Below are 26,517 nucleotides of genomic sequence, written 5' to 3' on the forward strand. Positions count from 1 at the left end.
AATCCTAAGATACGAGACATCATAAAGTGCTTATTAGTCAACGTCAGCAGTAATGACCAGTTGTACATCCCGATGGGACAGCCCTCTGCTTCCCGGGCTAAGAGTCTCGTGTTCCTCATGAACAAAATGATACCGAAAACAGAGAAGATAAGAAAAGAGCTGGCAAATGCACAGGAAGCGCCCAGACCATCACCCAAGGGCAGCGTCTTGAGTAAAAGCCAGAGTAGAAAACCCCCTCTTTTCCAGAGTCCTCCACTCATTCTGGATTCTTCAGTTTTCACTTTTCTTTTACTTCTTCGTCAAACAGAAGTATCGACGATGTGTTGATGGTCTGTTAGTTACAGGGGCCACAGGAACGTAGGCTCAGGGACGGGCGGGGCCCACTCCGAACCCCCAGTTCTTGGGTCAGTGAGGGAAACACGTGGCTCAGATACGAGTCAAGCACACGAGGGCCTTAGTACAGGGAGTTGCACGGGATTCCTGCAGAAGCAGGGAACGCGGGCCGGGCCGGCCAGTCCTGCGGGATGTGTTCTGGGCAAGGAGATCCAGGCCCAGGGAAGAGCACGTGCAAAGTCACAGAGGCACGAAAGAACACGCCCCGTCCTAAGAATTACAAATCGTCCCCGTCCGCCGAGACGCAGGGCTCGTGCAGGCGGAGCGTGGGCAGTGTGTGCGTACGTGTGTGGGAGGGCAGCGTGTATAGGACACCGTATCGCTGTGTAGGGCAGGGGTAAGAACGAGAATCACCCAGGGGAGACCAGAAGAACGTAGTCCGCAAGCCTGAAATATATAGACTGTACAGGCGACTTGGACTGCCATTCAGCCCCTCTCCTAGCCACCCTTCCCCACACAGCTAGGATGCCCCTTCCTCCAGGAAGCCTCCCTGACTCCTCGGGACACACAGCTCCCTCCTCTGGGGAACCGCCGCCCCACTATTGCACAGAACCTACTGCATCAGGATGTCACTGTCTGTCTGCTTGTCCATGCACGGTCCCCGTGAGCCCCTTCATGGCAGCGAGGGCATGGCCTCGTTCCCTCAGCATCCCCAGCCCAGGGCCCGCACACCCTCAGTGCTTGGGAACGCGTGCTGCGTCACCCCAAGCCCCCCGCTGCCCGGGCGGCGCTCCTCACCTGCTGAGAGGGTGATGGTGCTGAGCTTCACACGGTAGAGGTTGCTTCGAACCCGCCACTGCTGCACCATCGGGTAACCCATGGCCTCGTCGTACCTGACGTCTCCTGGAGGACAGAATGAGAAGGTGACGGGTGGCCTGCGTTTGGGGAGCACTCACCGAAACCGCTGCACCCCCCCCCCCCAGCCCGTGTAATAACCACCGCTTCTAAGTGGGCCGAGGCCCAGCCTTGGTGTGCAGGCCCTCCCTGGAGCCAGCAGCTCGGTCTGCACCTGCCTCCGGGCCTCTTCTCGGCCTCTGCTCTCAGCCCCGACCCTGCTTGCACAGACAAAGCCAAAGCAGATCTGGGATCCCGCGTAACCCTGCGGGCAGCTTGCCACGGGTCATTCGACAGCTCGATGCCTCGGTTTCCCCTTCTGACACTACGGCTCCCTAGGCTGACATTCCTTCAGAGGCGCATCGTGAGACTCAAGGAAGGCGACAGAAGCGGGAAGCCTTGCGGTGACCTGGACACCGTGCAGGCTGGAGGCCAGCAAACCACAGCCCGTCCTCCCAGTATCGCCTCCGGGCCGCCTTCACACGATGCCCGCGGCGTTGGGTGGGCGCCTTCGGGCCCCGGGCCCCGGTGTTCGCTGACCCCTGCACAGCCCATCGTTTTCTAATGTGAAATCATGGGACATGCCTAGGGATCCCATGAGCTACACCTGCCCAGACACAAAGGCTCACGTTTCGAGGAAGATCAAGTTAAACGAAGTTAAGCAAGATCTTTAAAACTCTGTGTAATTTCTTAGCACCTCGACTAGATCAATACGCGTCCTAAAGCCCTTGGAAGGTAGTCCCAGGCACAGCATTTTGCAAACCTTTTTGACCAAGGAATCACGTTTTTCCAGAGGGTTCACGGGGCCTCATGGTCCATAGAGTGCATTTTTTGGGGGAAACACAGGTATAGACCAAGCATAAGCAAAGACAAGAACAACACGGCGTCGGCAAGTGGTTAGCTCTGGCCGGTGAGCGTATTAAAGGGTCTTGTTTTCTGATTTATATTCATCTGCATTTTCTAAATTTTCTGCTCTCAGCATTGAAACCTCTCTTTTGTTTACAATCAGGAGGAAATACATGAGAAAGAAATGCCAGTCACATCAGCAGCTAATATGATTGTTGTTACGTATCCTCTGCAAGCTGCAGGCACATTTTCTGTCCTTTTCTCTTGTCCCCTGGTGAGGAGGCACTTAAGGAGATATTTGATACCAAGATTAAAATGAGACTCTCATTGGAACAAGTGATTTCTTCCTGGACGTTACTGCAGTATTAAAGTTGTCCATTAGCTGTCAACTTTTTTTTTTTTTCCCCTCCTTAGCCTTTTCAGGAATAACAGAATTTTTTTTGTAAGAAGCTTTCATTTTAAAGTAAAATATTCATGATCTCCAACTATCTGTCTCCCGGAGCGAGCTTGTTTTGTTATCAGAATGTCCTCTCTGTTTATCTCCTCTGCCTGTCCCGGCCTTCCTCCGAGAGAGGCCGGGGAGAGAAGGAGAACGGGTGGGGGAGGAAGACCAGACACCCGTGGCCACGTAGCCTCCGCCCCACCCGTCGGTGGTCGTCCCGAGTCCCTGCAGGCTTGGGCCGGTATTGGCAAGAGGGGCCCATCCTCAAGAGAGGGAGGCAGCGCATCCCGGAGCAGGCCATGGGTGTAGCTCATGCGCTGGGTGCTCTGATGTCCAAAAGGAAAAAAAAAATGCTACCCCTTTTCTTTCTCAAGACACTCATAGAGCCGTCATCGTTGCCTCTCACCCCCGCTAAGCAGTCATCACTTTGCCCTTCACTTCCTTCCATCCCTGGTCCTTCCCAGATTCCAGCCTGGAATATGACCTCCTCCAGGGGGTTGTCAGCTTCTATGAGGTTGAACTCATGGTCTTTATTATTCTCACTCCTGCAGAGCCTAGAACAGAGCCTGGGTCATAATAGGCTCGCAACGAACACCGAGTTCCTGGCTCACCTCCTCACCTGCATCCTATTCCCCTGGTCCTTACTCATCCTTGACCCCTATGTTACCCGACTCTTACCCGCCGAAGATCAGGGGTAAAACGAAGCTCTGCAATGGAGGGAGGTGTTTTTCCTGGAAATTACTTTTTTTTTTTTTTAACTCTAGAAATGTAACAGTTTCCTTATTAGGATGTCTCCAAAGATCCTCAGATCAAAACAAATAACCGCAATGATTTGTGCCACTAATACAGAACCATGATGCACCGAGCATCTTACACCTACGATCTCCAGTACTTACCCAATGCTCAAAAATAACTTAAAGTCCATATTTCAGAAGAAGAAACTGAAGCTCGGAGAAGAAAGTGCTCAAGAGCACACAAAGATCAGTGACAGATCCAAGGTCCTTCCTGTCAGAGCACCGCACCTACCTTCCCATGGACCTGGGTCATATCTGTTTTAAGGGGTGATGAGCTCCCTATGACTGGGGGTATCCAAGAGGAATCAGCACTCAGGGGGGATAGGACAGGCCTGATTTCTTCATGGGTGAGGACGATTAGACTAGATGCCCTTTCCAGCCCCTGTCAGCTCTGAGATTCCATGATCTTATGGAAATTAAGGAAGGCACAGCAGTTTTTAGACAGATTTTACAAAGCATTTTTGTATCTAAGATTTCATTTGATCTGTATCTGGGCCCTTTCGGAAGGAAGCCAGGTCAGGAAGGTGATGTGGGGCAGCGGAGACAGCATCAGGACCCACGGGGCTGCACTCCTGACTCGGCCACAGACACACACTAGTCATGTGGCCTGGGACTAGTTAAATGCTCTCTTTAATCAGTTTACAAGGGGGGTGGCCTGGATTACGACGGGGATGGTGCACGGCCCCGGGGAGGGGGGCCCTCAGCTCACGTGGGGCCTCCGTCCTGTCTGTATCACGCAGCGGGAAAGGCTCGTGGAGCTTCCAAGGGCTCACGAGCAGTGGAGGGGGTTTGAAACCCAAGTCTGCCACATTGCAGGGTCGTCCCTGGGGGGCATTTCCCTCTCGGTGAGACGTCAATCACTCGTCAGGGCCACCATTCTCCCTGGGCAGTGGTTGAGCCACCCCAACATCTGCATCACAGAAGCAGAGCCAGGCCCCTTGCATCCTAGGGAAGTCCCTCCAGAAAGGATAGGAGAGGAAGGGGAAGAGGATGCAGGGGAGCAGAGGACATCCCGGGAGTGGGGGGATAGACTATCTGGAGCCCCGGGGAAGCCTGCAGAAGACAGCTTCCTGGGGATGGGGAGGGATGGAGGGGGAGGGCTGCAGAGCCAAGTGGAAGCCAAGCACAGAAGTCCCGGGGCCGTGGCACCTGGGTCTCATCCTGACAGGTGTGCTGCGTGACCTGGGCTGGTCCCAGTCCTCTCTGAGGCTAGATTCCTCGTATATAAAACAGGAAAAATAATACCCACCCCACAGAATGGCTCAGCGCCCTTGTTCGAAATCAAGTTGTGTAAGAAATGCCTGCAAAGTAAGAGAGGCTCCTGGTCGAGGGGTCCAGGGATTTTACTTTAGGACGATTTAAAGATTAAATGGAGGGAAAGAAGTCAGACAGAAAGATAAACAGTGCACGGTCTTAGGTAGCGGCTGAAAAGGTCGAACTCATAAAAGTGGAGGGCGGGATGGTTGGGGGTTAGGGGAAACGGGAGGCGTTGGTCAAAGGGTGCAACGGTCCAGTTATGGGAGATGAGGACGTCCTGTGGGTCGAATGCACAGCGAGGTGACTACAGTTAACGTGCTGGGGGTAAATGAGGCTCAGCTCAGAGTCGGGAGTCTCAGGGGATCCCCTGGTTCCGCACAGCCCACCGTGGGAGCCCCCAGCTTGGCAGGTCCCTCCCGCACCCCTCACGGAGGCATCGGCCTGGAGAGGCCCGTCTCGGGGGTGCTGAGGCCTGACAGCACCTGCAGGCCAGGCGTGTGGTCGGGGGCTGGGAGAGGTCTTACCAGTGAGCAGCTGGAGGTCTGGGAGGGGCTCGGAGAGGACCCCCCGGCACTGCTCCTCCACCGGCAACGGGATCACCAACAGCCCATCGGCCAGCTGAGGGAAGTCCTTGATGAAGTTGTTCTCCCTGCGGAGAGGAGCACAAGGACCGCCAGATGAGGGAGCGGAGGCTGCTGGGGCCGCGGGGGGCCCGGAGCCACACACACAGGCTCAGAGCGGGTCCTGGCTGCCTTGCCCCTGGCCCCCCGAGCCCAGCTCAGAGCACGTGGCCTGAGTCCTGACCCACCGTTCACGAGCCGTGGGGTCCACGGGAAGCTACTGGTCCACTCAGGACCTCGGGCTCCTCGCTATGACGTGAGAGCTCAGGGTGCCCGGAACCACTTAACGGGACAGGGCTGCCAGTTGCTTAAGACACAGTCTGATGCTCCACAAACAGTGCGTTTGGCTGCTAACCGCCCCCGCTGCATAAGCAGTGATGGGGGCGAGCCAGAGTGGGAGAGGACGGAGACCAGCGTGGGGTGCATGGAGAGGAAGGGCCGGGAGGCTTGAAAGAATGGGCGTCTGCTAAAGTGGAAGGGTCCTAAGGGATCTTTTGGATCAGACTCCTCCTTTTACAGATGGGGAAACTGAGGCCCAGGGAAGGGGAGCGACTTGCTCTCAGATGCCCACTGCCCCCCGCTCCGGGCTAGTGCTCGTTCCCCGGGCCATCCTGGGAAGCTCTGTTTCCAAGGCAGTCCTCAGGGTGGCCTCAGGGGACTGAACCCTGAACAAAGGGAGTCTTTAGGGCAGGTGGGATGGTCTCGGTGCACCCCACAGAGGCAGGCATCCATCGTTTACACAACAGACCTGCCTTAAAATACAACAGCCTGCCAGGAGAGGTGGTAAGCTTCCCGTTCCTGAGAGTGTGCAAGCAGGGACCTGGACAGCCACTTGGTAGGAACAGTTTCGGGGGCATTTCTGCATTAAAATCTGACATTTGGGGTCCCTTCACATTCCGAGACACAAATTACAGTCTGGAGAAGAGGAGGAGGAGGGGAGGAGATAGACAAAGGGAAGAGGGTATTCATCACTTCACTCTGCCCCCTGGAATGGGCCACTGTGACATGAAAACCAGAAAGAGGAACACCCAACCAGGGAATGCCAAGGTGATGCCTCCAAAGCCTGGATCTCTGGCAGTTCTCAAGCTGCTATGCTCTGTATGCCACGCCCCGCAGCACGCACCTCACCCTAGGCATCTGTCAACACCCCCCACCGCCCCCAAGATGCAGGAGTGTAGGGGGGGCGCAGCTGGGTCACTTCCAGCCTGTAGGCCATGCCCTGTGGCACACACCTCACCCTAGGCATCTGTCAATGCCCCACCCGACTACCCCCAAACTGCAGGTGTGTGGGGGGCGCAGCTGCCTCACTTCTGGTCTGTATGCCACGCCCCGCAGCACGCACCTCACCCTAGGCATCTGTCAACCCTCCCTGCCCTCAAGATGCAGGTGTGGGGGGGGTGGCACAGCTGGGTCACTTCTGGTCTGTAGGTCACACCCCATGGCACACACCTCACCCTAGGCACCTGTCAACCCCCCCCACCTGCCCCCAAGATTCATTCCCTTGGTGAGTACCCGCCCTGTGCCTTGACTCCTGAGCACCCCTTGGGGGCCAGAGGAGGAGACATCATCCCCATTTTTATACCCATCATCTTCATCCCCATCATCATCATCCCCATCTTCATCCTCATTTTCATCACCATCTTCATCCCCATCTTCATCCCCATTGTCTTCCTCATCTTCATGCCCATCATCACCATTTCATCCCCATCTTCATCCCCATCATTGTCCCCATCTTCACCTCATCATCATCATCCCCATCTTCATCATTCCCATCTTCATCACCATCATCTCCATCATCATCCCCATCTTCATCATCCCCATCTTCATCATCATCCCCATCTTCATCATCCCCATCTTCATCATCATCCCCATCATCATCCCCATCTTCATCATCCCCATCTTCATCACCATCATCTCCATCATCCCCATCTCCATCATCCCCATCTTCATCATCCCCATCTTCATCATCCCCATCTTCATCACCATCATCTCCATCATCCCCATCTCCATCATCCCCATCTTCATCCCCATTTTCATCCCCATCTTCATCCCCATCATCATCCCTGTCACCACCATTACTCACAACATCCAGAATCCTCATCAGTTGCTAGGGCCCGGCGCCGTGCTCTGTGTGTGTCTAACGGCTGAACCTTCGCAGCAAGATGGCTGTTAACTGTATCCTTTCTGCAGCTGATGAACACCGAGGCTCCGAGTTCAGAGGGGGCGAGCGTGCGGAGGGGAAGCCGGGTCTGGGGGTTGCTCCCGCTAGGTGGGCGGCGGGCACGAGTGTGTGCTGGGCGCGTGTGTGCACGGCGGTGCACTTCTAGTCGCCCCACATGCTGTTGCGTGTGTCACAGCGGTGCCCCCCCGGCCTGTCCAGGGCTGCGCGTGTACGTGTGCACACCTGGCCCAGCATCACGGCTGTTCCTAGGCGCCTGGTCAGCATCTGGTCTGTTTGCACACCTGGGCATGCGGAACTGCGACGTGAATAGAACAAGGGAGGCTTCTGGGGCCCTGGGAGTGCCCCCCAAGGAGCACGTACCCTCACCAGGGTTTGCGGGACTGCCGTTCCTGTCTCCCCCGAGCGGGGCCTGTGGGGATACAGCTCTTCCCACAAAGTTAAGGCCGTGGGTAGGGTGTCCCCTGCCCTAGGCAGCCGAACACATGCACGTGTGGGGCCGAGCTGGGCCTAGGGCCTCACAGGGACTGCACCCCGCCCTGGTCCTCCAGGTCTCCTCAGCTAACCCGGGGACAACAAACGAGCCATGCGGAGGAGGCAGTGGGCCCGGCTCTCAGGGACACGGGGTGGGCTGCATGCTTCTGGGGCCGTCCCGGGAGACCCAAGCATCTGTGCCCCGGGCAGGCGAGGGCAGGCAGCAGAAGGTGCCAAGGGCTCTGACCCCCGGGCCCCAGGTCTGCCCACACCACACCCCAGCTGCTCAGCCGGGGCGGACCCCGCAGACCCCCATCATGTCATCTGGGAAAGAGGATGACGCGTTCAGTGGGCCTTCATGAGATGGCAAGGCGCACGGCAAGCACGGCCTTTCCGTGAGCACCCGCTGTGCAGCAGGCTCTGCTCCGAGCCGGGACGTTTGTCCTCTCCCAACCCTGAGAAGCGGGTGCCGCTCCGTGCAACGCTGGACAGGTGATGCGCGAGGCAGATGGAGCCCCCGGCTGGTCCGGCGCCAACGCTCCCATTCCTCGCCCCAGTGCTCAGGTGCGGGGCGCTGTTGAAGCCAGAGGAGGAGCACCCATGGGTGCACTGCGCCCACACAGAGCGCCGCGCATGATGACCCGGCCGCACCAGGGGCTCTGCTGTCCCTGCGACCTCCCCCGTCCTCACGCCGGCGGCCGGAGCTGAGCACCCCAGGTCAGGGGGGAGGCGGGGGCTCTGGGCCGTGCGGTGCCTTCCTGGGTGCATGCACCCTGCAGCTGGGGAGACCGAGCTGAATGCAAACTCCTTTGCTTTGGTTTGGTTGCCACTTCCCCATTGTGTGTGTGTGTGTGTGGATCCATTTGACATCTGCCCTGGCACCGCTTCTAGAGGCAGAGCCACTGTCGTCAGCCCTATCTCTCTGCGTCCCGGCAGGCCAGCCTCCACCCGCTGGGCCAATCTGACCCCAGGGGGAAACGGGGAGGCAGCACAGCGGCCACCAGAGGATGGCTGGGGGCCTGGCTCCCGAGGAAGGTGCCCCCCCCCCCGACCGGAGCTTTTGCCAGGAAGCGGGGAGGATCCCGAGGAAGCGCTGATGAGGAGGCTGGGAGTCCGCAGGCCAGGCGAAGCCGGGTGAGCCAGACCCCAAGGGCACAGACCAAGGGAGGCTGACCCTCAGGCCTGGGCCCTTGGCGGCCGCCGGGGGATGGGCCATGCGTCCTGCATGGCCGCCGCCAGCAGAGGGCGCGCAGGGCCTTTGCATCGCCCGGCTCTCTGGGGAGGTGAGCACCGAGGGGAACTGCACCACCGAGAAAGTTCCACCAGGCCCAGAACCTCAGAGGGAACCCAGACAGCTGCTTCGGAATCCGCCCCTCACCCTGACCTGGGAAAAGGAGGCGTGGGGGGGGGGGGCGGCGGGGTGCTGGCTACATGCAGTTGGCAGAAAGTGGATTCAGATTCTCAGGGCTTGTGTGCATGCATGGTGTAGGAAAAAAAAACCTATAAGACAACCACTCCTAATAATAGGAAGACAGGAAGAAGAATGAGCAATATTCATTTATCAATCACGTTGGTTGATCATCAGCCACCGCCTAGACGGGGCGCGTGTGTGTGTGCACGGGATCTCTGCACGGGAGCTCTGTGACACAGCTGCCCTTATTCCCATTTTATGAATAAAGCAAAGGGCCCTCAGGGAGGTGAAGGAACTCGCCCAGCTGAGGTGCAGTTAGGACGTGGACAGTGGCCAAGACCACCTGGAGCCGGGGGGTTGGGGGTCCTAGCCCAGCGCCTGGGACGCAGCACCTGTCCAGTGGGTCACCCGAAGTCCGAGCTCCTGGTCCCTGGGACAGCCTGAGACCAGGCGGGTCCGCTGTTTGCCGTCAGAGTGGGTGCGTTCTGGTGCCCAAGATGCGTCTGCATGCGTGTGTCTGTGTGTGCGCCTAAGTGGATGTCCTGTTTCAGTGACAGGGGCCCTGCTTCTTTTCTTTCTTTTCTTTTTGCATTTTTTTTTTAAAGACTTATTTATGCCAGAGACAGAGTGAGAGAGCACGAGCAGTAGGGGCAGACGGAGAGGAGAGAGTCTGCAGCAGAGTCCACGCTGAGCGTGGCACCGGACACAGGGCTTGGTCTCAACTGTAAGATCACGCCCTGAGCTGAAACCAAGAGTCGGCCTGCACCGACTGCACCATCCAGGGGCCCCGAAGGCCCTTGTTTCTTTAGACAAACATCTCCCCCAAAATAGCCACGAAAAGAGTTCCATCTCAGTTGATGTCATATGAAAACGATTAACCAAATTTTTAAGCTAGCAGATCCTGGGCTCTGGGGACTCAGGAGAACTCTGGGAGTGGGAGGTCTCGTTCGTTCCACGGGCATTTAGTCAGGCCTCTCGTGCTGCAGGGGTGGCTCTGCACACGAGGACACAGCAGTGGACAGGAGGCTGCCTCCGCGCACGAGGACCAGGAGGGAATGCGAGCAAGGCACGGGGGTCCGCAGGGCCTTCGCAATCTAGCCCCTGCCTACCGCTCCGGCCCCGTGCTTTGAGCCCCCGGCCCCTCGGCCACTGTTCTCCAGCTACACTGACTGCGCTTATGTTCCTCTTGCAGGGCACACTCGCTTCCTACAAAGGGCCCACTGGGGATTTGCCCCCTGTCTGGAAAGTTCTCATCCCTGCCCCCTGGCCCCTGCCCCCGGCCATCACCGACTGGTCATTCGAACTTGAGCAATCTGCCTGGGACCGGTTCTCCCGTCACGCTCTCCCATAGCATCTGGCTCTTTCCTTCCATGAAGAGTGAGCGTCCCAGCTCCTGACTGTCGATATGCTCATGGGGACCTTGCTGGACACCTACCTACCTTGGCCCCTGGACTATGAGCTCTGGGGGTGCGAGGACCGGGGGTCCCTGCCTCTGTGCTGCCTCCCCAGGGCCTAGCACAGTGCAAACTGCGTACAAAGTGGGTGCTCGATGAACACTCCATCTAAGGGATATTCGGAATTTGTTCTAAAATTCCAGCTCTTGGGCAGCCCGGGTGGCTCAGCGGTTTAGCACCGCCTTCGGCCCAGGGCGTGATCCTGGAGACCCGGGATCGAGTCCCATGTCGGGCTCCCTGCATGGAGCCTGCTTCTCCCTCTGCCTGAGTCTTTGCCCCCCCCCCCGCCCCGTGTCTCTCTTAAATAAATAAATAAATAAATAAATAAATAAATAAATAAATAAATAAATATCTTTAAAAATAATAATAAAATAAAATAAAATTCCAGCTCTTCCACATGGAGCTTCCACCTGGAGCTTTTCCCTCTTCCTAAGTGCACAGGTGCCCGGCTCCTATATAGCTCAGATAGGAGCCAGGGGCCCCAGAGCCCCCCCATCCCCGAGCTCGCAGGGACCGGGTGGGAAAAGGGGAGCTCTCTAAGCAGGCGTTGATCAGACCTCCCGCTCTTGATGGACCCATGTGTACGTGTGTGCACTTGCGCTGGGGCGGAGAAGCCGGGCAGGGGGTGGGTGAGGGATGCCAGCAGGAAGCAAGAGGCCCAGGTAAGAAACCACCTCCTCTTCCATGTCATCGTCTCAATTGCCCCCCAGGTGGAATAAAACCTTCCAATCACTTTTCCCTCATTGATCTTGTTTGTGATTAGATCCCAGAGGTGGCCTTGGTCTGGCCTTGGTGGGCTCAGAAGTCCTCAGACATGGATCCACATGCTGGCTGCGTGGCTTTGGGGAGGTCACTTCCATTTCAGGAACCTTAGTGACCTCACCTGTAAAAACCGGAGTAAGGAGTTTGGGACTTCAAGGGGGTTGGGAGGAGGATTCATGGTCCCATGTCCTGAATCCCACACTAGATCCTGAATCTCTTCGAGAGCCTCAGAGGACCCCAGACAGCACCTATTCCTAGCAGAAGCCCCCTAAGCATCTGTCCAGTTGTGTGCAGAGGTGAGAGGCAGGCCTCTTCGCCCTCCATGCCACCTGCACCCCACCTCTAAGGGACTCCGACCTACAGAGCGTTTCCACGGAGGAGGCACCTTGTCTAGCTCCACTCGCATCAGCCACGCAGACAAGAATGACAAGCAAGGGAAGCTGGGCTCCTCCACCACCCTCCCCACCCCTCCTCAGGTCTTCCCTCCCTCCTGCCCCAATTTAAGAATATGTGTGAGTGTTTTGGATACATTAATACACAGCCACCAGCATGCAAGAGCCGATCACCCCTCAGTTCTGGGGAAATTAGCATTTAAATTGAGGTATTTCAGGGAAGTAAATCATCCCAGAGCCAGCCAGCACTGTCTGCAGCCCTTCTTAGTGGAATGCAGGCCGGGAGCTGTGGCCTGCAAGCTGGTGAGTCTGCAGGGAGCGGTCGGTCTGCTGTCCCTGGCTCTCCCCAGGCTACCCACAGCCTCTCAAAGGGCGGCAACGAACCCCCACCACGAATGAGGACATCTCCTCCGGTTTAAACAACGCCCCATCCCTCACCTACGACTAAACTGAGCCTTTCCGCCAAGTGAGAACAGTGTCCATGGCTGTGATGGGGTTTCCTCTGGGATCAATGAGCTGGGACGCTCATCTCGGCTCTGTGGCTGTCTAACTGGGGGTCTGGGGAAGCCACTCCCCACCCCCGGGACTGGGAGGGGCGAACGGTTGGTACAAAATATTTGGGTTTCTCTGAACCCCAGATGGAGAGGTAGTGGGCTGGATCCCATAGCCATTCTGCAGGTGCCGGAGTCCCAGAAACTGGCGTTTAAAGCAAAGCTGATGCCCATCCACGGACACCCTCCAGCCCTGCCCTTCTCCAGGAGCAATCCGAAACTGTTCTCCTGAGATCTGCTTCTTACGTAAGGATCTTTGTTTACGCTCTCTGCTCAAGCCTAGACTTAGTCATTCTTTAGCACTCAGCCTCTCATCATCATTCACTCATTCATTTGCATAACCAACAAATCTGCATCATTACATACCAGGCCTTGGGGATACAGGGACAAGATAGACATTGTCTGTCCCCAAGCTCCCACAGCCTAGTAGGAGATACATGTATACAAATGCTTCTATATACGGGTGCAAACGTGCACAAGGTGAATAATGGTTTTGAAAAGGTTAAAAGGAAGCATTTTTCATGCCCCATAAATCATATTTGTCTATGGCACCCCACCCACTAAATCAAAAAGCACTCATCCCTTAGGTAGAAGGGCAGATACCATCTAGAGAAGAAAGGGGGTCACTGCCCAGCTTTGCATCTCAAAGCTGACTTTGTAGTGTCTTGAGCGAGATAAGAGTTCTGAAAGCTGCCCTGTGCCAGAAGTGAAGGTCCCCTTATATATCAAAGCCAGGCCTGGCTGGCTCAGATCATAGCGTCTTATTTTAATGTACGGATGGTAGAGGCTCTGACCTCAGGGGCGTTGCCACCAGATAGGGAAAGGACGGAGGAAACCCTTCTTTCTGCCAGCAGTGCTGGGAGGGGCCGCCGAGGAGAGAAGGTGAGGGTGCGGGGGCAGGAGGTCAGACCCAAGGGCAGACAACCCCTTTCTGGACTATTAGAAGTCAGCACCCCCCTCCCCACCCACCCCAGCCTCGAGGGCAGCGCCTACAAATGCTTACGATACTGACAAGGGTTTGGGGCAAGCCCCAGGGCAGGTGGCAAGCCCCAGGGCAGGTGGCAGGACCTGGCAGCCACCCCCAGGTCGGGGGTTAGTCTGAGGGGCTGGGGAGCCCCTTTATCCAGCAGGCCGACGGGAGCTCCTGGGAGACAGAAGCAGTGGGTGAACAAGCGGCTGGGAGAAGTCAGCCTCCAACTTTTGCACCCGCAGGATGGAGAGAATAGAGCTGACCACACGTCCTGGCATAGCCCCCAGCGCCTGTGGGGAAGGCCACCTGAGATTAGAACAAGGGGGCTTCGGAGTGTGGGACGTCGTGACTTTGGACTTGGCCTTAGATTCTGGATTCTGGCACAGATCCCTTCTCCGAAGACCGCCCCAGTGCAAGGGGGCTTGGAGCCCAGCTCCAGTAAGAAATCACGTAAGGGCTCCAGCAAGCACCCAGCAGGCCACGTCTACACCACAGTCCTTCCGCCGTCCGCACCACCTGAACCCTGAGGCCAAGTGGTGGGGGGCGTGCTTCGGGAGGAAGACACAGGGCTGGTCGGTGAGGAGTTCGGCATTGAATGGACTAAACAGTTTCCCTAAAGAGGATGCTCTGTATCCTTAATTGGCAATTTGAAATACTTTTTTTGCTATCAGTGGAATGGAAACTGGTGAGAAAGATTGTATCCGTGGTAGGAGATGAAGAAGACTACAGAGTTTCGCATAACTGAGTTGTACTGGGAGGACAAAGTTTAGATCTTTTACTGTTCAAAGAGATGGTTAGAGGTTGGAGTGATAAAGTTTAAGATTCAAAAAAAATAATAATAATAAAGTGAAAGTGTCATAAGGGAGGCTCAGAGACCAAGGGAGTACCGAGGAGGGGCACTTAACACAGACGGGTCAGGGGAGGAAGGCTGCCTGGAGGAGGTGAGCCTTGACTGATGGGGAGGGGTGATCCAGGAAAGAGCGAGGAAAGAGGGCAGAAAGAACAGCACGTGCAAAAGTCCAAAGTGGGACGTGTGTGTGTGAGAGAGAGAGAAGATGGAACACTCAAATAGCACATTCTGGAAATGAAAGAAACTAAGATTCAAGATGTCAAAGCATTGAGTAAAAAGCAAAGACAGGGGCAGCCCCGGTGGCTCAGTGGCTTAGCGCCGCCTTCAGCCCAGGGTGTGACCCCGGGGTCCTGGGATCAAGTCCCGCATCGGGCTCCCCGAATGGAGCCTGCTTCTCCCTCTGCCTGTGTCTCTGCCTGTTTCTCTCTCTGTGTCTCTCATGAATAAGTAAATAAAATCTTAAAAAAAAAAAAAAAAAAAGCAAAGAGGGGCTGGTGGAGGGGTCAGATCTTACGGGTCTTCAGAGTGATGCTAAGGAACACAGGCTTTATCCTGAGGCCGAGGAGACCCCCACTGCAGGGTTTGAAGCAGGGGAGCAATAGTGTCTGGCCAGAGCTTTCTGGAAAGAGAGGCTGGCCACAGCGCGGGGGATGAGTGGAAAAAGGAATAAGGCTGGAGCGAGGGAGAGCTGTCACGGGGCCTTGCAGCAGCCCAGACCAGCAGGGTGGAGGCCGTGGGACAGGGTATTGAGAGCAGACACAGCAGAGACACAGAGGGCCAGCTGCAGCCCGCTGCCCGTCAGCAGCTGCACGTCGGGGAGCCAGGCCCCCTGCCCTGAAACGCCAGAGCTCTCCAGCCTGGTTTTCACTCCCCTTGGCCGGAGAGTGGCCCAGGGTGTCGTGGCCCATCAGGAAGTCCTCATCTTCTTCCTGCATCTACCAGCTGGCGGCCCATCTCCGCGCAACTGCTATGTGTGAGACTCCCAGGGAAAACCCCCAGCGTTCCGTGCAAGCTCTGCCGCCTCCAGAGGGAGGCTCCCAGAGCAGCCTCTCGTCCTTGGCAGGACACAGTTCACGACCTCCACCCTCTGGGCTGTTTTAGGGATCATGGGTGCAAAGTCGCCTCACTGGCCCTGCAGTGCATGGGGCCATTCTTAGCTCAGCCGAGGCCCACAACAATGAAGAGAGAGGAGACAAGGGCAGGGCAGAGAAGTGATTTATGTAAAGGCTTCTGGGTTTGCAAGACCAGAAGAGTCTACACATCCATAGTCTTAACTTCCAGCCCAGAGCTGCTTCCACTTGCATGTTCTGGAGGGTCAGTAAGAATGGCCACACTGCCTGCCTGACCCCTCTGACCCGTGGGCTCCTCCAAAGCAGGGGCTGCGTTTGATTCTCCATGGCAACCTCCTCTGAGCCCTCTCGAGGGCTTCCCAGAGAGCCTGCATCAAGTCATCTTCTCCAGAAGGCATCTCTGAGCCCCTTCTCCTGCTTCCACAGCACCTGACCCCAACCCTGACGCCAGCCTCTGGCGGGTGGGCTAGTCCTCTGCATGCCTGTTACCCATTCCAGGTTCTGTAGTTCTCGGTTGCAGGGACCTATTTGGCTGAGTAGCCTCTGCGCCCTCCTCATCTACACACCCTGCTTCCAAGGGTCTACGCAGACACAGGCCGCCACCCCTTCTCCCAGGGTCTGCTGCAACGGCCTGCCAATGAGGGCTCTGCATTCAGCCTTGACCCTCCAATTCATGTACCATCTGTGGCCAGAATGATTTTCTAAAATGGGGGTCCTAACTCACATGTATCACTGGCTCCGTGGATTAGTGTTCCGCGGCTTAAACCAACACACGCACCTGTTACAGTTCTCCAGGTCAGGTGTCTGATCATGGGTTTCGGGGCTACAGTCAGTCAGGTGTGGGCAGGGCTGCATGTTTTCTGGAGGCGCCAGAGGAGAAGCCACTCCCTTGCTTTGCCAGATTTTGAGACTGGCCACATTTCTTGGCTCCGGGCCCCCTTCCACCAGCATCAAAGCTAGCCAAGGCAAGTCCTTCTGGAATAGCCTCCCTCTGGCCTCCTCTCGTACCTCCCACTAACACTTTAAGGATCCTTGGGATGACATTTGGCCCACCTGGATAATCCAGGCGATAATCCCTTTATCTCAAGATCAGCAACTTTATTTCTACTTTATACTTTTAATCACCTTAGCCACGTAACAAGGTAATGTATTCACAGGGTCCGGGGATTAAACGTGGACATCTGGGGGGCATTATTCTGCCTACGATACTCCATCCATTCCCCCAGGAGAGCTTTGCTGAATCGTCTCTCTTCATTTGAGGGTTTGATACCCCTTCTCTGGGTTTCCACAGCACCCACCCCTCCCCTATCCTAGCATTTTCACACTGGACTGTGGCTCCTGGTCATTCACTGTCTACTGGACCAAGGGTGCTTGGAGGCAAAGACCACGTCTGTCTCACTTGCTGTCATACATCCAACCTTGACCCAGTGGCTGAAACACATACTAGAAAGCTCAGTAAGCCCTTACACCATGAATGAATGAATGAATGAATGCCTCCCAGCTGAATGGAAATGTAAAAGAGACACCCCATCCAGCTGTGGTACCGCAATCTCCTTTCGGTGAGGCTTGGGTCACTGCCTTATTCAGGTCTCCATCCCTATCCTCGTTCTTCCCTAGTTATATCTTGTATCAGAATAACAAGCATAATTTTTAAGCTAATACCGACTGATTCCTTACAATGTACTAGGCATTAGTCTAAGGGTTTTACATACGTCTCATTTCACACAGCATCCCCGCGAGGTAAGCACTCTTGTTCTTTTTTTAAATTTTTATTATTATTATTTTTTTAAATAAGGGAGCAGAAGATGAAGAGATTAATCAGTGCACAAAACTAGTAAGCTGGACTTTGAACAATTAAACTCCATGTTCTTAAAGACGAGGCAAAGCTATGCTAGTGATGTTTAATTTCGCCCCTAAATGCGAGGCTGAAAAGTCAAAGTCAGCTCGCTGAAAACACCAGTGCTGGCTGAATGTGCCAGATGGATGCCCACATTAATGACAGTAACTGCTCTTTATTGAAGGCACACCAGCGCTAGGTGCTCTGCAGGCTTTGTTTCTCACTTTTTTTTTTTTTTTTTTTTGCTACAGACTGAACGTTTGTGTTCCCCCCTCCAAATCCCCATGTCGAAACCCAATGCCCAGTGTGGTGACACCTGGAGGTGGGGCCGTTGGAGGCAATCGGGTCATAAGGGTAGGCCCTTCGTGAATGGGATTGGTGCCCTATGACCGAGGCCCCGAGAGCGCCCTGTCCCCTCCGCCAAGCAAGGAAAGGTGCCGTCTATGAACCAGGGAACAGACCCTCAGCCGACACCGAACCTGCCAGCACCTGGAACTTGGACTTTGCAGCCTCCAGAACTTGCAGAAATAACACGTTTGTCGCTCAAGCGTGCTGTTGATGGTAGTTTGTTACACAGCCCCACGGACGAAGACACCGCTAATACCTCGGAAAGTCGTTATTCTGACTCTCGATGGTGGAGGCGAGGAAACCGGACCTCAGCGAGGTGAGGTCACGTCCCTAGGCTCACACGGTCTCCTGCCCCTCCCGCGTGCATACGCAGGTGTGCACGAACACGTGGGCGTGCACACGCTGTGCAGCCTGGGAGACACATCGCACATGCCTTCCCTCTCTAAATGCAAAACCATTTCCACCAGTGGCACCAAACTCACTTAAGCATTCCAGGCATGGCTGCTACTAACTCCTGCCCCGGTAATTGCAATCCCTGAAATTGAAAGAAATTGCAGGCTAGAGAAACATTATCTTCTCTTCATCCCCTTCGCCCTCCATCTCCTTGCCTGGTGTGTCGGCACAGGGACTCCTCATTGTGTCCTGATGCCGGGAGCAGGCCGGATCACTGTCACTGGGGCCTCTGGAGCTGCTTGCCCAACTTGTCCCTCCAGTTCTCAGGGGAGGGAATCAAAGGCCCCCATAGGCAGGGGTGGTGAAAGGTCGACATCACTCGGCCCAATCTCTGCATTTTTTTCTGACCAAGTTATCTCTGCTTTTCAGATGCTATTACGGAGATCTAAGGAGAATTAGCCTTGGCCCAAATCTACCAGAGACGGAGATCCGGACCTACAGGCTGCCTCGGAACCCAGATCCGTAGGGTCTAAGTGAAGAATCCCTTGGTCCGAGTGGCTGCTGAGGCTTGGAGGGAGGAGCACACTCAGACCTGGTCACTGACTCTCTATAGCCACAGCCCCAACTGCACATCGAGGTTTACAGTGCCCCCCCCCGCCCCGATTCCGGAAGGGTATAGCTGCTTATATCACAGTCAAAGGCAGAAGCCTATATCCCCGTTCCCTTAAAAACATCTCAATTGCAATAAATAAATAAATAAATAAATAAATAAATAAATAAATATTAAATTAAATTAAATTAAATTAAATTAAATTTAAAAAAAAATCTCAATTGCAAGGCACCTGGGAGGCCTGGTTGGTTACATGCTTGCCTTTGGCTCAGGTCATGATCTCCAGGTCCTGGGATGGAGCCCCGCCTCGGGGTCCCTGCTCAGCCTGGAGCCTGCTTCTCCCTCTGCCCCTCCCCACCTACCCTTGCTCTCCCTCACTCTATTTTCTCTAACTCAAATAAATAAAATCTTAAAAAAAAAATCTCAATTGCAATTAAGATCTTCAGATTCTGGTTTTCAGGGCATTCTGTGTCCTCAGGGCACCCTGACCCCCGCACCTCCACTCATGTCCGTCTCAAGGATGCAGCTTAACAGCAGACACAGAACAGGTGTGCTAAAGCACTTGCTGAATGAGTCCAAGGGTGGATCACAGAGTGTCTGGATCCTGGGGTGTGCTCTCACCATTCTGCACGTACCTGGACAAGGAGCCAGGTCTGTGAGGCTGTGCTGTGTGGCCTTCGGCAAGCCCCTTCCCATCCCTGGGGCGTCTTTTAAGCCCTGGGGTCATGTGTTTGGTGAAAACAGGTATCCCCTAATGGCTCTAGCACAGATGGCTAAGAGGAGGTCTGGAGAAGGGGAGCCCTGTCACGTGGCACATGCGTTTACACCGTGGTTCAAGCCCCCATCCCTTACATGGCTCTGGCTAGACAAAACCCTGAACCGTTTCTGGGCCTCTGTTTTCTCATCAGAAAAAAATGGGAATAATCATCATCCATCCTAGCCCTACATACTTGCTGTAAAGATTAAAAGAGCCCATGGTCTGAACTGCTTAGATGAAGGCCTGACAATAACAGACTCTTGATAAATGGTAGCCAACACGGCTGTGGAGCAGTTTTATTTAACATTCTCAAAAAGCCTGTCTTGAATAGGAGTAAGATGCAAATTTTAGAGCTGGGATGAACCTCAAATTCTTTTCTTCTCCTTTCCAGGCAGCAGACACAGCTTGTCCAAGTCACATGATGGGACTATAATGAGAACTCAGGACAGGTGGCTACTAATTTGGAGTTGTTTCTATCCTGGGATTTTTTTTTTCTTTTTTTTTTTTTTTTTGGCTGGTGGACTTGATTTGTTCCTAACCTCACACACTACCCCTGATACCCAGGAGAGTCATTAATGCTAAAGGCAGTGTCCCCAGTGCCATATGTGGAACACCTCTCTTCTTATCACAGGGTGCACTGAAACCGTTGTGCTGTGTCTATGCCCCGCACATGGGGGGCCGAGACTGGGTCTTCTCTCTCCTTCTCCAGTTCCCAACAACACATTAGGTACATAGAAGACTCTCGAAAACATATGTGAAATTGAACCTCCAGTAGGTCGGACTCCACATTAAATGTTAAAAAGGTATTTCAAGACTGCTAACTTTAGGCAAAGAAACAGAAAAAAAAAAATCAAAGACACATTTTAACTAATCACACAGCATCAATGCATTTATAGACTTGATTCCTGGTAGTAGTTAGAAACTTTTTCTTTTCTTATCTTTCTCCTTCCCTCTCCCCTCCCTCCCTCCCTCAGTCCCTCCCTTCCTTTCTTCCTTCCCTGTTAACATTTAAAACCAAGCAATGAGGTACATTTTAGAATCAGGACATGTGGTCCAGGAACAGCTGTTTCTGGCGTGAGTTTGTGGCAGGGGTCGTATCTCTGAAAGTCCTTCCTTCCCTTTGTCTTTCCCCTTCTCCCTGGGGCACCTCGCAAGTCTTTCCCATATAGCCATCTCTAATGAGCTTTACAAAATGAGAAACCTGCTGCAGTAGAAGAAAATCTAATAGCAATTGCTTTCTTGTTTGCTCCCTCTCCTCTTGCTTTCTCCTTTTTTATATTAGTCATTAGCAACAGAGAAAGAAAACACCCAAAGGCAGTAGAAAGGCAGCAATATTTGCACGTGCTTTCTGCAACACTGAGCTAATGAAGAACCCTGACCATCTCTCATATCCCTTCTTTTTCAATATCAATAGATCCAGCTTCAGTTACAGCCAAATGCAGACCCCAGCTAGGGTGGACATTAGCTAGTTTACATCATAGCCAAAGTGAAGTGTGAGTACTCTTACAGGACAACTGGAGGGGATCCCTGGGTGGCTCAGTGGTTTAGCACCGCCTCCAGCCCAGGGTGTGATCCTGGAGTCCCGGGATCAAGTCCCACATCGGGCTCCCTGCATGGAGCCTGCTTCTCCCTCTGCCTGTGTCTCTGCCTCTCTCTCTGTGTCTCTCATGAATAAATAAATAAAATCTTTAAAAAAAGAAAAACAAAGGACAACTGGAAATGGGTTTAAGTATTCTTTAAAAACAATGGATGTTGTGACTTAAAAAAAAAGAGCCTAGGAAAACAAAAATCTAAAAAATGAGTATGATTTTGGGTCTTTTCAAAATGTGACACCAAACTATTATTCAGTTCAGTTCCCAAGACCCGAGCTCTAGCTTCTAGCCTTGCTAGTTACTGACCATGTTGTCGCATGGCCATATGACATTGGCCAGGCTGAGCCTCGGGCTCGTCTGTAATAATCCTGCCCACAGGCGCTGAGAATGGGTATTAAACTCCACTTCTTACCGGGTGTGTGATCTTGAGCGAGTTAATTCATTTCAGGACCCTCAGTTTGTAAAATGAAGAATCAGACTAGTATTTACAATTATGAGGATCGAAAGGGATAAGGGATCTAAACAGCCTGGTATGTATGTAACTGTGTGCTGGCTTCTGTTCATTTCCCAGTAAGAAGGGCCGGGTCAACGTCTAGCCTCTGCCTTTTGGATAGACTTGCCTCTGTCACTGAATCAACTTCAGGTTCCTCATTTGTAGCAGGGACTAAATAACGGTGCTGGTGATTCTAAGCTGTCATGGAGTTAAATGAGAATAACAAATACAGAATGATACCTGTCACAGCATACTATGCATTCCATAATGTTAATTACGTTATTATTATTTATTATTATTATTAATAACAGGAATGTGATGCCAGTTTTTTTTTATATATATATGGTTGGGGGCACCTGGATGGCTCACTCGGTTAAGCATCTGACTCTTGACTTCAGCTCGGGTCATGATCTCAGGGTTGGGAGATCGAGTCCCATGTCGGGCTTCATGCTCAGCAGGGAGTCTGCTGGAGATCCTCTCTCTACCTCTGTGCCTCCCCTTGCTTGCACACACACACACACACACACACACACTCTCTCTCTCTCTCTCAAATAAATCTTATAAATCTTAAAAAAATATATTACACAGTGTTAAATCCCAAAGAATCATAACAATGGCAACAAAAGATTCCTGAAACCAATAAGTGATTACGGCAAAAGCACAGAATATAAGGTCAACATATGAAAGTCAAATTCTTTCCTATATGATGGAAATGAACAGTTGGAATTTGAAATTAAAAGCACAATACGCAATTGATAAATTATTGAACACTACATCTGAAACTAATGATGTACTATATGTTGGCTAATTGAGTTTAAATTTAAAAATCCCACAATACCACTATGGTGGCATCCAAAAAAATTGAAATAGGTATAAATTAGCAAAATGCATACAAGATTTGTGTAAGAATAGCTTCAAAACTGATGAAAGAGATGAAGAAAATCTAAATAAGTGGAAAGGTATTCCACGTTCATTTTCATGTAGTTAAAATGTCAGTTCTTGCCAAGTTGATCTATAGATTTAGCACATCCCAATCAAAATCCCACTAAGTTATTTTATGGAGATCAACATACTAATTCTAAAGTTTACATGGGAAGGCCAAAGACCCAAAACAGCCAAAAATTGAAGGAGAAAAACAAAGTTAGAAAATTAGCATTATCCAACTTTAAGACTTATTATAAAGCTACAGTAATCAAGACAGTATGGTATTGGTGAAATCACAGACAAATAAATTAGGGAACAGAATGGAGAGCCCAGAAATAGACCCAGAAAATCTAGTCAACTAATCTTTGATAAAGGAGCAGAAGCAATTCAATGGAGAAAGGATAGTCTTTTCAAAAAAAAATAAAAATGGTGCTGGAACAAATGGACATCCATGTACCAGCGGAAAAAAAATCTAGACACAGAACCTATACCTTTCACAAAAAATCTGACCCCAAGGGAATCACAGAACTAAATATAAAATACAAAACTACAAAACCTCTAGAAGATAACATCAGAGAAAATCTTGGTGATCTTGGGTATGTTGATGCATTTTTGGATACAACGCCAAAAGCACAATCCATTAAAGAACAAAAAAAGGATATGTTGGGCTTTATTAAAATTAAAAACTTCTGCTCTGTGAAAGACACTGTTAAGAAAACGAAAAGACAAGGCACAGATTGGGAGAAAATATTTGCAAAACACATATCTGATAAAAGACTTGCATCCGAATTACACAGAGAACACTTAAAATTCCACAATAAGAAAACAAACAACCAGATTTAAAAAGGGGCAAAAGAGTTGAGCAGACGTAGCACCAAAGAAGATATAGAGATAGCAAAGAAGCTTATGAATACATGCACAACACATGTCATTCTGTAATTGCAAATTAAACAACCATGAGCTACCACTCTGTAACTGTTGGAAAGGCTACAGTCTAAAGCACTAACGACACCAAATGCCGGGGAGGATGTGGACCAAAAAGGAAGAGCTCGTCGCGGGTGGGAAGCCAAACGGTACCGGCCCTTCGGCAGGTAGTCTGGCAGGGTTTTAGGAAGCTAAACATGCCCGTACCACACGGTCCGGCAATCGCGCCCCTTGATACTCACCCAAGCGAATGGAAAACACGTCTACACAAAACCCAGCACATGCATGTTTATGGCAACCTTGAGCATACTTGCCAAAATTTGGGAGCAACTGAGCTATCCTCCCATGAGTGACTGGATGAGCAGACCACGGTGCACCTGTGAATGCGATCATGTGCAGCAACAACAATAAACGAGTCAAGTCGGAGAAGAAGTTACAATGCACGTTGCTCCATGTAAAGAGCAGGTCTAAAAGGGCCACATCCTGTATGATTCCGGCTCTGCTGCATTCTGGAAAAGGTGGAGCTGGGAAAGCAGAGGAAAGATCAGAGGCTGCTGGGAGTTGGGGAAGAGAGATGGAGGGGTAAGTAGGTGGCACCAGGGGGGCTTCAGGACGATGGAACTCTTCTGTAGGACACTGTAATGGTGTGACATTATGCATTTGCCAAAAACCTACAGAATGTACAACACGAAGTATACCGTGTTAAAAAAAAATTTTTTAAAATGTATACCGTGTGCTTTACTTAATATTGTGTCAATGTTGGCTCATCGATTTTAACACAAGATATTAACAATGGGAGGAACTGTAAGGTGGGGGGTAGCGAGGGGAATGATGGGAACTCTGTACTTTCTACTCAATTATTCTGAAAAATCTAAGCGTGCTCTAAAATTCTGTTAATTAAAATAATAATAATAATAATAATAATAATAATAATAATAATATGCATAGGCAAGATAGCTGTTGCATTCACTTTTATTGGTCTAATGGCTTCCAACCTATTTTTGTAGATAACGTTGAACTGGAACAAAGCTACATCCATTTATGCATATATGGTCTGCGGTTGCTTTTGTATCAGAATGGCACCGCCGAGTAGCTGTGGTATAGTCTGTATGGCTCAGGAGCTGAAAAGATCTGCTACGTGGCCCTTTCGAGAAGATTTTTGCTGACTCCTGTTAGGGACTGTTAGACTGAGAAGTAGTTCAGTTCAATTACCTAATAAATTCTGGGATCCTTACTACCATATCATCCCAGGAGGAGCAGTTCCCCAGTCTAACCTCTCCAGCTGGTGTGAACTCCTGCACATTAATCTTGGCATTCAAAACCAGCCTCCGCTATTCCTCTGATTCTCCAAGCCCATTCTTTCTGACCTAGAAATATGATGTCAGAGTAAAACGTGGGCATCCACACACCGCTCTCGGCCTTTTTTTCTGGACCACACTTTTGATCCAATCTCAGCCTGCTTCTGAATTTCCTGGTTATTGACCTTTCTGTTCATACCCATGCCCCCAGATGCTGTTTCTGAGGCCAGAAGGAGGTACCCCAGCTATGGTTCTGGCTCCTTTTGCTCCACTTAAGTTGAAAAGTAAGTTGACCCTTGAACAAGGCAGGGGGTTAAAAAGGCATCAACCCCCCTGTGCAGTTAAAAAAAAAATCTGCATTTAAGTTTTGCTTAAACTCCTCAAAGACTTTACCAATAGACTATGTTGACCTACAGTTGGCTTACCCATAACGTAGTCAATGGACACATATTATGTATGTTATCTGTATGTGTACTGTATTCTGATAATCAAGTAAATTAGAGGAAAGAAAATGTCATTAAGGAAATCATAAGGAAGAGAAAATATAGTGCTATGCTGTATCGGAAAAACAAAAACAAAAACCCATGTAAGTGGATCCATGCAGTTCAAACCCATGTTCTACCCAGTTCAACCCAGTTGTTCAAGGCTCTACTGTTGGCAACATAATGGCCCCCAGAGAGATCCAGGTCTTAATTCCTAGAACCTATGAACATTACTATATGCTATGGACTGAACTGAGTCTCCCTGCAAAATTCATACATTGAAATCTTCACAGTATCTCCCAGCACCTCAGAGCATGTCTCTATTTGGAGACAGGATCTTGGAAAAAAGTGATCAAGTTAAAATGGGGCCATCAGGGTGGGTTCTAATCCAGCCTGACCCGTGTTCTTAGAAGAAGGAAAATCCTGGACACACGGAGACACCAAAGATGCATGAGGGACACCATGTGAGGACAGGGTGAGAAGGTGGCCATCTATCAGTCAAGGAGAGAGGCCCGAGAAGAAACCAAACCTGCTGACACCTTAGTCTCAGACCTCCAGCCTCCAGAACCAACTGTGAGGAAATAAATATCCACCCGGTTTCTGGTATTTTGTCGTGACAGCCCAAGCAAATGAATATACCTTTTATGGCAAATGGGACATTTCAGAGCAACAGTTCCTAGTCCAACCTGCCCATCCACACTAAGTTAAGGATCCTAAGATGAGGAGATAATCCTGGATGGTGTAGGTGGGCCCTACTGTCATCACACACGTCCCCATAAGAAGGAAGCAGGGATGTGCCTACAGAAGGGGCAGGAGGTGATGTGCAGATGGGAGGAGAGACTGCAGTGATGTGACCACAGGCCAAGGAATGCCAGCAGATAGAAAAGAAAGCAGCCGACTCTCCCCAGAAGCTTCTAAAAGGGACTCCTCCTAGTACCTTGATCGTAGTCCCATCAGACTCAGGCAGGACTTCTGGCCTCCAGGGGGGTAAGAGAAGAAATGGACGTGGTTTCAACCACAAAGTGTGTGGCAATGTGTCGCAGCAGCCACGTGAAACTAATAGATGCAGTTTCTCAGATAAATACCGTTTCTGGTTTAGCTTGGTCTCCAGACCCCGCTTTCTGGGTGTCCTCCCAGCTCTCAGGCAGGAGCCAGAGACCACTTCGCCAATTCCCTGTCCTGGGAAGCGCGGCAGGTTCATAGGAGCAATCTTGGCAGGAGCTCTGAGGAGCACATGCCCTGGCACCAGCCGGGGTTGCATCTGAACGTCCATTCCACAGAGTGTCGGTCTACGGGCCCCCGGGCATAACCTGTTTAAACCTCAATTTCAGTCACTGAATGGGAAACACGCTCTGGAGCCTCTAGGAGTATTGCGAGCATCTGAAATGACCCAGGCAAAATTTCCTGGAATAAAGTCGGTGCTTAATGTCCTCAGTCAGTAATCGTGACGATGGCCATCACTAACCGCGTTGGACTCTCCACGAGTCCTGAGTCGGCCCGATTTTCTCTTCTCCGAGCTGATAAGGGACTGCAAACCACGGTTTGGGGCTTAGCGCCGGT

The 26,517-nt window shown here is 51.9% G+C and overlaps 1 protein-coding gene across 6 annotated transcripts in view; it reads right to left on the reverse strand.

Annotated features, from left to right (window-relative positions):
* The window catches only part of ASTN2 (astrotactin 2), an 851,085-nt gene that overhangs the window by 235,374 nt on the left and 589,194 nt on the right, over nucleotides 1–26,517 (reverse strand). For all 6 annotated transcript variants that reach the window (XM_072842536.1, XM_072842535.1, XM_072842534.1 and 3 more), the window contains 2 exons: nucleotides 5,091–5,215; nucleotides 1,132–1,236 (listed from right to left, as the gene is read on the reverse strand). In XM_072842536.1, coding sequence (XP_072698637.1) covers nucleotides 1,132–1,236; nucleotides 5,091–5,215 — 230 coding nt within the window. The remainder of the gene's footprint in view (nucleotides 1–1,131; nucleotides 1,237–5,090; nucleotides 5,216–26,517) is intronic.

Source organism: Canis lupus, chromosome 10, assembly GCF_048164855.1.
Source record: "Canis lupus baileyi chromosome 10, mCanLup2.hap1, whole genome shotgun sequence".
Lineage (NCBI taxonomy): Eukaryota > Metazoa > Chordata > Mammalia > Carnivora > Canidae > Canis > Canis lupus.